The following is a 14385-nucleotide window of genomic DNA, read 5'->3' as shown; positions in this document are numbered from 1 at the left end:
TTAGTAATCATTGTATTGCATGCCTTCCTATTACATGTAAGGCCAACATTTAATTGGGGTCTTGAACTCAATTGTGTTTTCTACAGTTGGGAAACCTCACAAATGTGGATATTGTGGCCGAAGCTATAAGCAACGAAGCTCTTTAGAGGAACATAAAGAGCGCTGCCACAACTACATGCAAAGCAGGGGCTATCCAGGCACGCCATACTCAGGTAAGCCCCACAGCACGAGGTAGGCCTGGTTGACAAAGCCTGTGCCTTCCCATGATGTGTGAAGAAGAGTCCCATGACAGCACTGTGGCAGGGCATGGCATGGGAATGACGGGGAGCTTATGAACACAAAAATGTTCACATTTCACTAGAGACACCCAGTGCTCCACAATAGTTTAATATTGAGTTTCTTAAACCATACTGCCTGTCCAGCTTAGCAAGAGACAACTAATATAAACTTCAGTTTAAACTCAGCATCCTATTTGGATATTATAGGATATAATATCCTATATTGCATAGGATATTAAACTAGCTTGACTTTTAAAGTTTCCTTCCTCTTGAAATCAGGGAATTGTTTCAAATTAGGAGTTACCCTTGATAGTATGGGGTCCTCTGCAGGTTGCACTTATTCTTTTCCTTAATCAGAAATATTGATTACTTTTGGTGTGTGTGCGTGTGTGTGTGTGTGTGTGTGTTTGTGTGTGTATGTGTGTGTTAGTCATCAAAATCAGATATAAAATATTTGCTTAAAGACTTTTTCTTATGGAGTTTAATCAAGTTTGAGCCTGGTTGGGTTTTCTCTTATCATTTTTGACACCATCTGGAACACAGGAGAGAGAGAGCTTATTGGAAAAAAAGAATCTGTCAAATTATAGTACGGAGGCTGTCATAGGATTGAGGGAATTGATGTTTCTCTTCTTAGGAGTTTTGATGCTTCATTCTATATTCCATCTTGAAACAGCCCTTGACTGTAAGTTTAGATAATGTAAAGGGAAAGACGCAGGGTGCCAGAAGAGGCTTCATTTACTCATAAATTGGCAAAGTTATCAAAAGCAACTTTCTAACTCTAGAGGACATAAGATATATACTAACAGGTCAACTGAAGCTAATCTATTTATGTGGTACTACTAATGAAAGCCATCATATGACTACGAGATAGAAAGAAATTAAAAAGTGAAGAATTTTTCAAGTCCTATTTAGTTTTCTGACTTTCATAATTGATGCAGAAAAGAAAACCCCTAAGGAAATACTCAAATTTTAATTTTAATTTTTTTAATTTTCATGTTGAAATACCAATACATGAAACTTACTTTCTTAACGATTTTAAATATTTATAAATATTAATATAGGCAAGAACACTAAGATTGTTCATAACAAATGAAAGCAGGAGAGAAGATGAGGAGAATGAAGTCTAAAATGCTTAGTGTCTCTGCCCAGAGAGAATATATTGACTGGCAAGAGCTATATAGTTTTAGCACTTTCCCCTTTCTGAACAGATATAAACCTAGTGAGTAGCACTGTATTATTCTGCATCTTATTCTTACGACCTATAAAAGAAAGCATCTATTAAATTATCGTTGCTTTGAAGTCTAAAGTCTATATATGGAATAAAAAGCAATGAAAGATTAATAAAAGGTAAAATAGTATTAATAAAATAATAGTAAGTATCAGTAGTAATATTGATAGTGATCACAATAATTAATTAAAAATTATTGATTTGTGACACTACGCCATGGTAGGAGACTAGAGAATGAAAGGCTGGTTTACACTTTTTAAAAAATATATAAGTTTTCAAATATTAACTTTTCTACATATTTCAGAATTATTTCCTTTTTTATGGTTTGAGGGCCACAGTTGGCAGTGCTCAGGGGTTACTCCTGGCTCTGCACTCAGAAATTGCTTTTGACAGGCTCAAGGGATCATGTGGGGTACCAGGCATTGAACCCAGGCAGTCCCAGGATGGCTGTGTGCAAGGCAAATGCCCTTCCACTGTGCTATCTCTCTGACCCCTCTACATATTTCAATTAGTATTTAAGATTAATGCATATATCTTAAATGTAAATTTTCTTTATTAATATTTAATATAGCATATATCGATAAAAGAAATGCTGGTATCTATGATACCAAACCCTAGATAGAATCACCTGATGTTTCCTTTAAAACTATGCTTATAGAATGCAGAAGGCAAAAGACATAGGAGACTCAAACAGTAGCCGTTGATTTTCTTCACTTTTTCATAACTAAGAAACCATAATGTCACAGCTGGCTGGGGTTCTTCCAGAGAAGTATCAGGATGCTTTCCTGACTAGGAGTGCCTTGTATAAACTTGCATTTGAATGTGACTCAGGGATCATCTCCTAAATAGGTGTGATGAGGGGCCGGAGAGATAGCATAGAGGTACGGTGTTTGCCTTGCATGCAGAAGGACAGTGATTTGAATCCCGGCATCCCATCTGGTCCTTCGAGCCTGCCAGGAGCGATTTCTGAACATAGAGCCAGGAGTAACCCCTGAGCACTGCCGGGTATGATCCAAAAACCAAAAAAAAACAAAAACAAAAAAACAATAAAAAGGTCTGACGAATCCTTCCTGATCAAATGCCCAGAAATTCTCTTAGATAAACAAGAGGAGAATTATATGTGAGGTGGGAGAACAAGGAGCAGACAGGCATTGTACTTTTATGTGTCACCAAATATTGTCACCTGAAAATTATCTCTCCACTATCAGTTGATCATTTATACCTATAATGCCTAAATAAATTTATATAACAACATATATATTAAATATTACCCTGTGGTCAAAATCCATTTAATGTATTAGCTTATTTCCCTTGGTGATCAAATGACTAGGAGTACAACAATGATGGCTTACCATTCCTATAGTAGAAAGTTGGAGGAAGTTGGAGTATCAAGGAAATGGTAAAGTCCTTATGGAAAGTCTTAAAAGAATATATCTGGAGGGGCTGGAGCAAGAGCGCAGTGGTAGGACCTTGCACGCAGCTGACCCAGGACAAACCTGGGTTTGATCCCCAGTGTAACATATGGTCCCCAGAGCAAGGAGCAATTTCTGAGCACATAGCCAGGAGTAACCCCTGAACATCACTGGGTGTGGCCCCAAAACCAAAACCAAAAAACAAAAATAATCTGTGTATATATATTTCATGTATATATATGTATGTATGTGTATATGCATATATACACACATTATATATTTTTATTATATATATATATATATATATACTTGGAATTCAAAGGCAGATGGTATTTCTAGGCAGGAAACATTTATCATCTAACTTTGCTGTACTACAGTGGGCTAAGCTTTGCTTTTGGTGAGATTACCTTTTCTCTTCTTTCTATGTCCTCAAACCAGTCTCCATCACTGTCTAGGTACTTATGAAATCTCTTCGCTTTCATTGAATTGTGTCCTTTCTTTAAATATACTCTTTAATCATGAGAAAAGCAGAAGCTTTGATTAGAGAGCATTATAAGTATATTTTAATATGATTTTCTGGGTGAAATACTTTTTGCTCATCTGTTATAATCTCTTTATATAACTATGGAAAAAGTAAGTTTCTCTTTAACTTTGTGTGGAAAAAATTATATTACAAGAATAGATGAAGGGAAGTGTATCAGAGGCCATATATCTAGGGATCTGAGAGACCAAAGTGATTAGTGTCTCATTTTGTTTGAGGATCTCTGTTCTCATAGAATTGGTGATATGTTTGGGTAGAAATACTCCTGACTGCAGAGAAACCCAGAGAAAGACACTGCACCCCATTTTTAGAATGGGTCAGGAATAGAGTAAATTTGTAGATCAAAGGTATAATTATTTTGTAATTATATTTATGGATTTTGTGTGTATCATTCATATAAATCAGGGAGGAAATTATTTTGGCCAACTTAATTTTAAAAATCCACTTATAGCAGTGGAACTAATAGACTTGTAATATGTATTTTCAAATTATTTCAAAAAATCTAAACAGCAGTGAAGATAAAAAAACTATTCAGGGGGCCGGGCGGTGGCGCAAGAGGTAAGGTGCCTGCCTTACCTGCGCTAGCCTTGGACAGGACCGCGGTTCGATCCCCCAGCGTCCCATATGGTCCCCCAAGCCAGGAGCGACTTCTGAGCACATAGCCAGGAGTAACCCCTGAGCGTCACCGGGTGTGGCCCAAAAACCAAAAAAAAAAAAAAATTATTCAGAATAGGGGCCAGAGCAGTGATGCAAGTGGTAGGGCATTTGCCTTGCACACACTAACCAAGGAAGGACTGTGTCGATCCCCAGGTGTCCCATATGGTCCCCCAAGCCAGGAGCAATTTCTAGGTGCATAGCCAGGAGTAACCCCTGAGCATCACTGGGTGTGACCCAAAAACCAAAAAAAAAATTAAATAATCATATCAGGTAATATTTCAGAATAGAATGAAGAAAACTACCAAGGAAGATTAAAGATGGAAAGGATCTGGACAATTTAGTGTCCTTCTAAAAAATTCATTATTTTAACATAAAATTGGTTTCTAAAATGTATTACTATTTGCAATATATCATAAAATATCTGGAAATGATAGAAGTATGTTTTTAAAAAGTTAAGATAACTACTGATATATTAAAATATAACTAAAACATGAAGTTCTGAAGAATGATGTAAACAAGTGATCAAAATGTAAAACTGGTGAACAGAGAGATAATACAGTGGGCAAGACACTTGTCTTACATAAAGCTAATCTAGGTTTGATTCCTGACACCCCAGATAATCCCTCGATTCCCACCAATAGTGATATCCAAGTGGAGATCCAGGAGAAAGCTCTGAGCCCAGCCAGCTGTGGTTCAAAAACAAAACTTAAAAAATCAACATGGAAGAATAAAGAGCTCCTGAGACCTAGATAAGTCAGCATGTCATCATTGAAAAAGCAGGAAGCCTAGAGTAGTAGTATTTAAAATGAGAACTCATAATTGTGTTGCAAGAATTGATTAGCTAGCTACAAAGGTACATTATTTGTTATAACAAAGATTATATAGAAAAGTAGTCAATAGAAATAGTACCCATCTCAGCATTTACCTCCATATTCACAAACCCCTGCAATATGCAAATGCTACTTAGTTTTTCAGAATTTCCCATGTGTTTGGGAATAAGAAATTCTGGGTTGACCCACACCCAAACATTGCCAGGTCTTGCTGTAGCATCTCAGCAGCCATGTTTCTCTCTGCTTTGTTATTTGTTCTTCAATGGATGTAATTGACTCTTAGATTATTTCTAGCACTCAAAGATCTTTGATTCTCATGGTTGTTGTTAGGATTGACTGACTTAGTGGATTTGGAAGTACTTTGAAAATCCAGGAGGACTTGTCAAAGGGACACAATTGCTTAATCACAGTCCATTTTTCAGTGACAATGGTGGAGAGAGCAGTTGTCATTAGCAGGTGACCCATTAGCACAGGTGTTGCTGTGCTCAGCCTCTATCTGCTTGTCAGCATTACGAGGAAGATTAGAAATAATCTCTACAAATGGCCTGGCTCTTGGTGGTGCTTGCTAAATGTCAGCTTTAAAATACTAAACTGACTGATGGGACTGAATCCTTTTACCATAAGTATTTCTAAAATGGCCTCTCTGTCTTTGACTTTAGTCACTAAAGAAGAAACTAATCACAGTGAAGACTTGTGCAAGATGGGATCAGAGAGGTCCTTTGTGCTGGACAAAATAGCAAGTAGCGTCACCAAACGTAAGAGCTCTATGCCTCAGAAATTTGTTGGTAAGAGTCAAATGTTTGCTGTCTATTAAAAAAACCGACTATGTGGGGCTCTTAGAATCAGGTGCAGTTTGTTAGGATATCAAGAAAAGAGATTCATATTTAGGGAGTAAAAATTGTTTTAAAATGTTTAATCATTCCTAAATATATTGAGGTTAATTTAGTAGGTTTATTTAAAGTTATAAATTTGGGGAGAAGAGAGATAGTGTAGAGATTAAGCCACTATATCTTGCATGTGGCCAACCTGAGTTTGGTCCCTATGACCATATAGTCCCTCAAGCACCAGCAGATATGGACATTGAGGTCCCAAAATACTGCCAGGGTACCCCAAGTAATAACAAGCACCATGGAACCTATGGGCAGCACCACAATTTTAGGTCCTGGTCAGTTTATCACCATCATGGTTGGCTGACAATTACTGGGAGAGGCTCCTGAGTCTCAGAGCACTACTTGGGAGGGCAAAAAATTAAATATAAATCTAATAATAAATCATCCGCAGCTGTATTTCTTAAACGTCATCCTGCATATCTGGACATACAGTAGCATCTGTTGTAGATGACCCCTGACACTTTCTTTGGAAAGTTGGGTCAGTGGATACAGAGTGATGAATGTTGTATGAGTCAATAGACACCTCCATCATGAGCAACAACTAAGCTATAGACTACAGAGCAAAGAGTCCATGAGCCATTTATAATGAAGAAGACATAGTGCAATTCCTATTTTGACCTTTGAATCCAAAGAAGTAAAGGAGATTAAGGTGACCCTTTCTTCTGGAGCTTGTGTTTAGAGTAGTCATTAGTAAATGTACCAATAACCATCATCCAGGCCTAGCACTTTATTGCAAAGAGTGCCTACATAGGTGTAAAGTGAAGACTGACTATGTGTAGAGACTTGAAAGTACAGTGACATAACTTGAACATTGTTAACTTGATGAGATTACTTGACCTCTCCTGGGTCTTAATTCATTCTTTATCTCATAGGAGTTTGTCAACGTGAGTTAATATTAAGAATTTGAGACTATTTAGTAGCTTCATGTGTAAACCAGTTACTATCAGCAGAAGGGGCAATGTGTAGGGAAGGGAATAATAAGGTCATGTCTAAGGAAAGGACTTCTTGAAGCTGACTTTCTGAGATGAATTTTAATGGAGGAATAAAATATTGGTCCAGTGAAATGGTGGAGTGAAAGGGATTTTAGGCAGACAGAGAAAAATGAAGAGAAATTGTGTTGCTTGCTGTGATGCTAGAAAAAGATGTTTAAGTTTGTATCGAGGAGCAGGGCCTTTGGAACTCACTCTTGTACCCACAGGAAAGCAGTAAAAATAGATTCATTGTTGAAAGTCTTGAAATTCATGGCTTTTTAATGCCAACTTGAAAGATGCATCCTTTTTTAAATCCAGATAGGACTGGACACATTATAATTGGAGCAGCATTTTGTGGAGAAAAGAGAGCAGGTGTCAAAGATTAATTGGAAAATATAAAGGGATAGGAAGTAATGGGAAAGTAAAGAGGTAAAAGAGGGATGCATGGTCAGTGCAAGAACTGAATAATGGAAACTATGAGTTTGCCAATATGATTGGCAAACAAGTTCTGAGGGAAAAAGATGGAGTTCTGATTTGATATTTTATCAAACACATCTGTTTGATCTGTTTTCAAGGACTTTTTGGTATACTGGGAAACTGTAAAATATACATTGCGAGAAAAAAAATGAACCTGGAATGAAGTTAATGGTTAGAATAGCAGAGAGGAAAGGAGAAATGAGAGGTCAAGTTTCAGGGAACACCCACCTCACTTCTGCAGCTTAAAATATGCACACTTTTTGATATGGCTTTATTGAAACTTGTCATAGATTGGGGGGGTCGGAGGGATAGTGGAAGAATAATTCAGAATTAAAGTAATGTTGAAAACCACAAGTTGAAAATACTGGGTGGGGGAGTCACCCGCATACATGCGAGCCTTTCGAATTGGTAAGGGCTTCCATTTCCCGTGCAGTGTGGAACTGCCGCCATGATAAGAGTCAACTAGAGTGGTGAGCTCTCATGAAACACGTTGAGGTTAGAAAGCAACCCATCACCCCCAATAGGTGCAGAGGGTTGAGCAATTTGGTGGTGACCAACAGAGATGAAGTGAAGGTGGAGCAACAAGTTAGGATCAAGAATTTTGTTAATAGTCACTGCTCCTGGCAAGATAGGTGCGACTTCCTCTTTCAGCTTAGTAAGCTGGAGAATGTCACTTCATTTGGTCAATGAATATTCACACCTGTGCTAGCTTTTAGAGACTGCAAGACAAATGCGACAATTACCTCAGGAAAAAAAAAAAACATAACTTAAGGGTTGAGTTTAGTTTTAGATGACTCTGTGTCCAAAAAATTATGATCAAGTCAGAGAAAGATTAAGAAGTCCATTGGGGAGAAATAGAACCTACAGGGGAATTTAAGAGTATAATAGAGTTGGACCAGCATAGCAAAGTTTGAACAAAGGAAATAAATGAAAAGTTATGTTCAAGAAAAAATCTAAAAGATGTGTGACATATAAGTGATGCTGTCTTCTAGAAAATGTTTTCCCCAAAGTGTGACGATTGGCACTTTATTTAGGAAAGATACTTCCTCTTCTTGCCCCTAAGTTCTCATTGTGTCCTCACTTCCGTTGATGGGTATTATATGTCAACCAATCCTATCTTGCCATAGCTTCTTCATCTCTAAAGTTAAAAAGAAAATGCATCTTAAAAATTTTCCTATCTTTAGGTTCTGAGTTTATTTTTTTTGTTAACAATATTATCATGGATTCATGTCGATGTACTTGAAAGCGTTCAGGGCCCAGCCTCAGCTATGGTTGATAACTGAGAACCTAGAATTCTTTTTGTTTGTTTGTTTGTTTGTTTGTTTGTTTTTGGTTTTTGGGCGACACCCGGTTACACTTAGGGATTACTCCTGACTATGCACTCAAAAATCACACCTGGCTTAGGGAACCATATGGGACACCGGGGGATCAAACCTCGGTCCATCCTAGGTTACCCAGTGCAAAGCAAAAGCCCTACCACTTGAGCCACTGCTCCAGCCCCAAGCTTGGAATTCTTGACTCAGTATATTACATGAATATATTGTCTTTTGAACTGCCTTCTCCACAAAGTTATTCAAGGCATAAAATTCAAGCCATAAAAGTAGAAGGTTCACAATACTGAAAACCTCAAAATGTATGGCAACTTTATTTTCATGCTGAAATTTACTCAGAATTGCATATTTTTGCTTTGTCGTCTCTGATTTGAAAATCTCAATTGTATTTGTCACAGATTTAGATGGTCAACAGGCTCCTTCACCATTATGTAATCAAAGGTCTCAAGGAGTTCTTTCTTTAAATTTTTTACTCTGGGGGCTAGAGTGATAGCACAGCAGTGAGGCTTTTGCCTTGCACATGCCAATACAAGACAGATGGTGGTTTGAATGTTGGCATTCCATATGATCCCCCGGGCCTGCCAGGTACGATTTCTGAGTGCAGAGCCAGGAATAACCCCTGAGCACCTCCAGGTGTGACCTAAAAAGCCCCCCAAAATTTTTTTACACTGATGATGGAATTGACGTTGGAACATTGTATATATAACACTCAACTATGAATAACTTTACAAATTGTGATGTTGTAATAAAATTAAATTTAAAAAATTTAAAATTTTAATATAAAAATAAATTTTAATCTTAAAGTAAGAGCTTAACTGGCATGTGTCTTTAGTGTTTTGTGTTCTGAATATAAATTCCTTCTCATATTAACCTTAAGATCCCCTCTCATTTCTTATTTCTTAGAAATTCTCTTTTTCATAAACACATCTTTTATTTCATCAATAATTATTCCTACTCAGGGGTATGAGTTGTCCTTGCATTGGATTATTTGTCTTCCACATCCATTACCATCTGTTTATATTTTTCATTCCTATTTACTGACTGATATCAGACAATTTCCTGAATGTAATTTTTAGTTTTGGGCCAAGAATCTTCTAGTTCTTGATACTTTTAGTCTATCTGTTAATTCTATAATAATATCAAGACCTTGCCTTATTTCGTTGACTGGGGGTCTGAAATCTCCTTTTTCATCTCACTCTGTGGCTTTAGTATGCTGTCTGTAGCTGTTTTTTTTTTTTTAATTTTTATTTTAGTTTGTGCCACAAAGCAATTAAGAGATATCTCCTCTCTTTCTTGGATTAATCTTTTTTTCCCCCTAGGATGGGCTTTTTGGTCTCTGTGTTACTTTCTTTCATGCCCTGCATTGCAAGAAAATATTTTTTGCAGTAACCATGACATTTCTTTGATCTTGCTCGTTCTACTTGGGCTGATCTAGCTTGATTGACATTTCAACTTTCTTCCCACTGTATTGAGACTTTTTTTCCTATGAGAGCTTTCCACTTTTCTAAATCCTGAAAGAATGCCAATGATAAGGGGGAGGGGCAAATCAGGTAAGGCAAAATGCGGTCTTTGTTCAAGACTTCTCTTTGCTCTCTCAACATATCATGAAATTTGATGGGAAAAAAACAATTATCTATGCCTGACTAAAGAGTGCTTCCCAGCACCTTAGAAGGATATTCTAGAACTTTGGCATATTCCTTATAGCAGTAGTATCCAGACTTTACCGTTCTGAGAGAATCAATCGTACCAAACACTTGTAGTGTGTTACCTGGCTCTCCTTAGCAACATTTCAGTGCTTTGTAATCAGAGCTGGGGGAAAAAATGACAGTGATTAAAATTGACTCTCTACATAAATGAATAAATTAGGAAAAATATTGTTTTGTTGGCTCATATTAAAGACTTTAAAAGTGAGATCAATAGTCCAGCTTTGCTCTGTCTCATACCAATAGTTATTTTTCGAAGTTCTTATTGATTTTAAATATGTATTTCACTAGTTGTTCCCTTTTTTCCAGCTGACTCTGTGAAGTTTTTTATTCTTATCATTCTATGATGTTTTAGGAAAGCAAATATTTTCAGCCTATTATATGATAACTCTTTCTCCACTCATTTGTTGTTGATACCAAGTTTTTAAAAACAACAGCAATATGTGGTTAACATTGAGAAAAAATGGATGATTATGTGGAAAAACATCATTTTGGTGATGATAAGCATTTTATATTTATCAGAATTGGTCATCAACTCCATTTCCCTTTCTGCTTAAAGGGTTCGGAAGAGGGATATAGTGGGGTCCAAGCCAGTGTATAGTCATTCTTTTAAGGGGTGAGTGTAACAAAATACTCAATTCCTTGACACAAAAGCATGTGGCTTCCATGTTCTATGTAATTATTGCTTTCTAAAACAATTCTATGTTGGTCTACCACCCAACTTACAGATTTTGCTTTGTTCTGATGCTATAGAAGGAATGACTGCCTACTGACAAGTTTTCTGTCTTTTATTCAACAATCCCTTTTTCCCATTATAAATTAAAATGAATGGAAACCAGTCGTTATATGATAAAAATCTACTACAAAGTAGGAGTTTAAGAGCCAAGACATACAGACCATTTATAGAATTATAGGAGTTGTTGTTTATTAATTTATTTTAGTATAGTTATCTGGTATTTTTTTAAGTAAAGTTAAATTACATTTGTAAACTATGGGGCTTTTTTCCTATTTTTATGATAACTAGAGTAAAGCGGGATGTCAGATGTCAGTGTGGAAAGGGTGGGATCCTCCACTGCCCACGACCATTACCCACAGCCTTAACTAAGACTCTTGGGAGAGCCACAAGTAACTCCTTTCCCTGTGTCCCTCTCCAGTTTCTTCCTCCCCTTTAAATGAGAAGGGCACTTCCATCTCTCACTTCCATCTCTCAGTGTTAACTTTTTTCCTGTGGATAAACCCTCAGCTAAGTCTAGTCCTGCCTGTTGGCAGAAGGTTGACCAGATGTCTACACCCATTGCTTTCATCCTGCTACCTCCACAGCCCCAGCCAACTTTCTCCTCAGTGCTATTCACAGTGCCAGGACTCTGAATTCTCACCTACTAACTTTTCCTAGGTCAGAAGCCAGTTATTTGTCACTGTGTTCATAAGCTAGAGTGCACTCTGTATGATCATACCTTAGTGTCTGTCTTTCCTGTTGGCTGATAAGTGTTCTACTAAAGATGGGGCTCATTTCTATTTGTAAAGCTAGTTAGTGTCAGTAGTCCTGATAAGGTACAAATCAATGAATTCATAAATTTTGTACTGAAGCTATAGGTCATGAACTTAAAACTAACATATAACAATTGCACTTTTAAGGAAACTTGTTTAATTTCTTTATGAAAATATGTACTTAAAAGGCAATTATGAAAAGCCAAAAAAGTTCTCAAATTGCAACTCTCCTGGGAAAGGATTTTGTTTGCTCCTCCTACAAACCCAGGCACCAGATTATGAATCTCTGAGGCAAAACTAGCATGTTAACATGTCCTTGAGAATCATTGATGTTCCATAAACTCTGACCCCACATCTTGATCCTATGTAGTTTCCTTATTTTATCCCATCTATATCTGTGGCAAACAAGTGCCATTTAAGAAAGATGTGGAGAATAATTTTCAAGTCTGAGCATTTTTTTTATTTGTACTGCTAATTAGAGTTCTTTCATTTTATAAATAATAATAAAGTTGACCATTGAAGTATTTGGGAATGAGAGCACCTAATCCAGCACCACGATTGCAAGTTATATCCATTGTCCTTATGTGCTGACTCAGCCACATGAGCAACAGACACCAGCAGTTGAATCTGTAAATTCAGAAATGCAGATAGATAAAAACCTGAAGCTAAGTGAATCCTCTAAATTTAAGTCCATTTTGTTCAAGAGTCTCCTGTACGTAGCAGTCATGCATGTTCACTTTATGTTATTCTAGAGTATTAATGTCATGAATTAAAATACTATATATATATTGTGAATGGCATAATTATGTAACTTAAATGTATGATAAATTACGTGGCAATTAACATAATTTATGAAGCACAGCCATTAGTCCTTAATTAAATATAATAATACTGATATACGCCAGGGTTTGTTTTATTCCATTTGAGTATATGCTGTCTAAATTTGTGTAAAATGTTTCATCTTTCTTCTTATTTATTTGTTCAGCTGAATTTATTTAAATGCTCACTCTGGAAAGATCCCCATGCTAGGTCCCTGTAAAATCACCCACCATGCGTGTCTCCAATGCCAGGTGAATCAGGGTCATGTGTGAAATAATCCAAACCAGGCTGAGGGTGAAACACGTGTAGTGTAGTCTGGCAGTCTCCTATCTCATATCTCCACCCAGCTGTCTGCCAGTATTGCCATTTTTATTAAGTCTGGAGACCACCCCTGGATGGGACAGTAAAGACAGAATAAGGACAGAGATAGCTCAGGCTCTCCTGAGCCAGTCCCACCCGGGTTTCCAAGAAGACAATCTCTATTGGGGTCAAACAAACATACAAAGAAACTAGGGATAATCTTTATTTTAGGTGAAATAAGGTGTAATCTAATGGGCACCCACAAACATAGATCCTTTGATTTACTATTTTAGGAGGTGTTCATGTTTTGTGTCTGCAGCATATTACAACATCTAAGATGTCCTGAGTTTAGATGCCTGCTCACCCCCACCCCACTTGTTGTACATATCTTCATTGCTCCTGTGCACACAAATAATCAGACCACACATTTCTTTTGCTTCCCACAGGGGACAAGTGCCTGCTAGACATGCCCTACGATGGTAGTGCCAGCTATGAGAAGGAGAATGAGCTCATGCAGACCCATGTGATGGACCAGGCCATCAACAATGCCATAAGCTACTTGGGAGCAGAGTCCCTGCGTCCACTGGTACAGACGCCCCCAGGAAGCTCCGAAGTGGTCCCTGTTATCAATCCAATATATCAACTCCACAAGTCCCACCCAGAGGGTCCTCCACGTAGCAATCACTCAACCCAGGACAGCGCTGTGGAAAATCTGCTGCTTCTGTCCAAAACCAAGTCGGTGTCTTCTGAAAGAGAAGCCTCCCCCAGCAACAGCTGCCAAGACTCAACGGACACTGAGAGTAACAACGAGGAGCAGCGAAGTGGCCTCATCTACCTGACCAACCACATCAACCCTCATTCCCGCAATGGCCTGTCCATCAAGGAGGAGCACCAGGCTTATGAGATGCTGAGGGCAGCCACTGAAGGCTCTCAAGATACCTTGCGGGTGATAGGCATGAGCGGGGAGCAGATGAAGGTGTACAAGTGCGAACACTGCCGGGTACTTTTCCTGGACCATGTCATGTATACCATCCACATGGGCAGCCATGGTTTCCGAGATCCCTTTGAATGCAACCTGTGTGGCTATCACAGCCAAGACAGGTATGAATTTTCTTCCCACATCACCCGTGGGGAGCATCACTTGCACATGAGCTAAACTCCTCTGTGCTATGGACCGCTTCCAAGTAAGCTAGATAACTCCATGCTATGGACTGCCCAAGAAAAGTACAAACATATGCTGCCCACCACCTATAGTAGGGACTGGACATGGATAAATAAGAGTCTTTCTTTGATTTATAGCTACTGTACCACTGTACTTTGATTTATAGCTAATGTACTTTGATTTATAGCTGATTTTTTTATTTTAATTGCTTTGTGTTTTATTTTCTTTCCTTTTTTTTTTTTTTGGTGGTTTTTGGGTCACACCCGGCAGTGCTCAGGGGTTACTCCTGGCTCCATGC

General features: G+C 37.9%; 1 protein-coding gene across 1 annotated transcript in view; it reads left to right on the top strand.

The window, feature by feature from the left end:
* Positions 1 to 14081, top strand: part of IKZF1 (IKAROS family zinc finger 1) — a 94513-nt gene extending 80432 nt beyond the window's left edge. The window contains exons 7-9 of the mRNA XM_049777027.1: positions 87 to 212; positions 5606 to 5731; positions 13372 to 14081. Of these exons, the coding sequence (XP_049632984.1) occupies positions 87 to 212; positions 5606 to 5731; positions 13372 to 14081 (962 nt within the window). The remainder of the gene's footprint in view (positions 1 to 86; positions 213 to 5605; positions 5732 to 13371) is intronic.
* The last annotated feature ends 304 nt before the right edge of the window (positions 14082 to 14385 follow it).

The sequence above is a fragment of the Suncus etruscus genome, chromosome 7 (genome assembly GCF_024139225.1).
Source record: "Suncus etruscus isolate mSunEtr1 chromosome 7, mSunEtr1.pri.cur, whole genome shotgun sequence".
Taxonomy (NCBI): domain Eukaryota; kingdom Metazoa; phylum Chordata; class Mammalia; order Eulipotyphla; family Soricidae; genus Suncus; species Suncus etruscus.
Note: the sequence above shows the minus strand (reverse complement) of the source record. Positions and strands in the feature narration are given on the sequence as shown.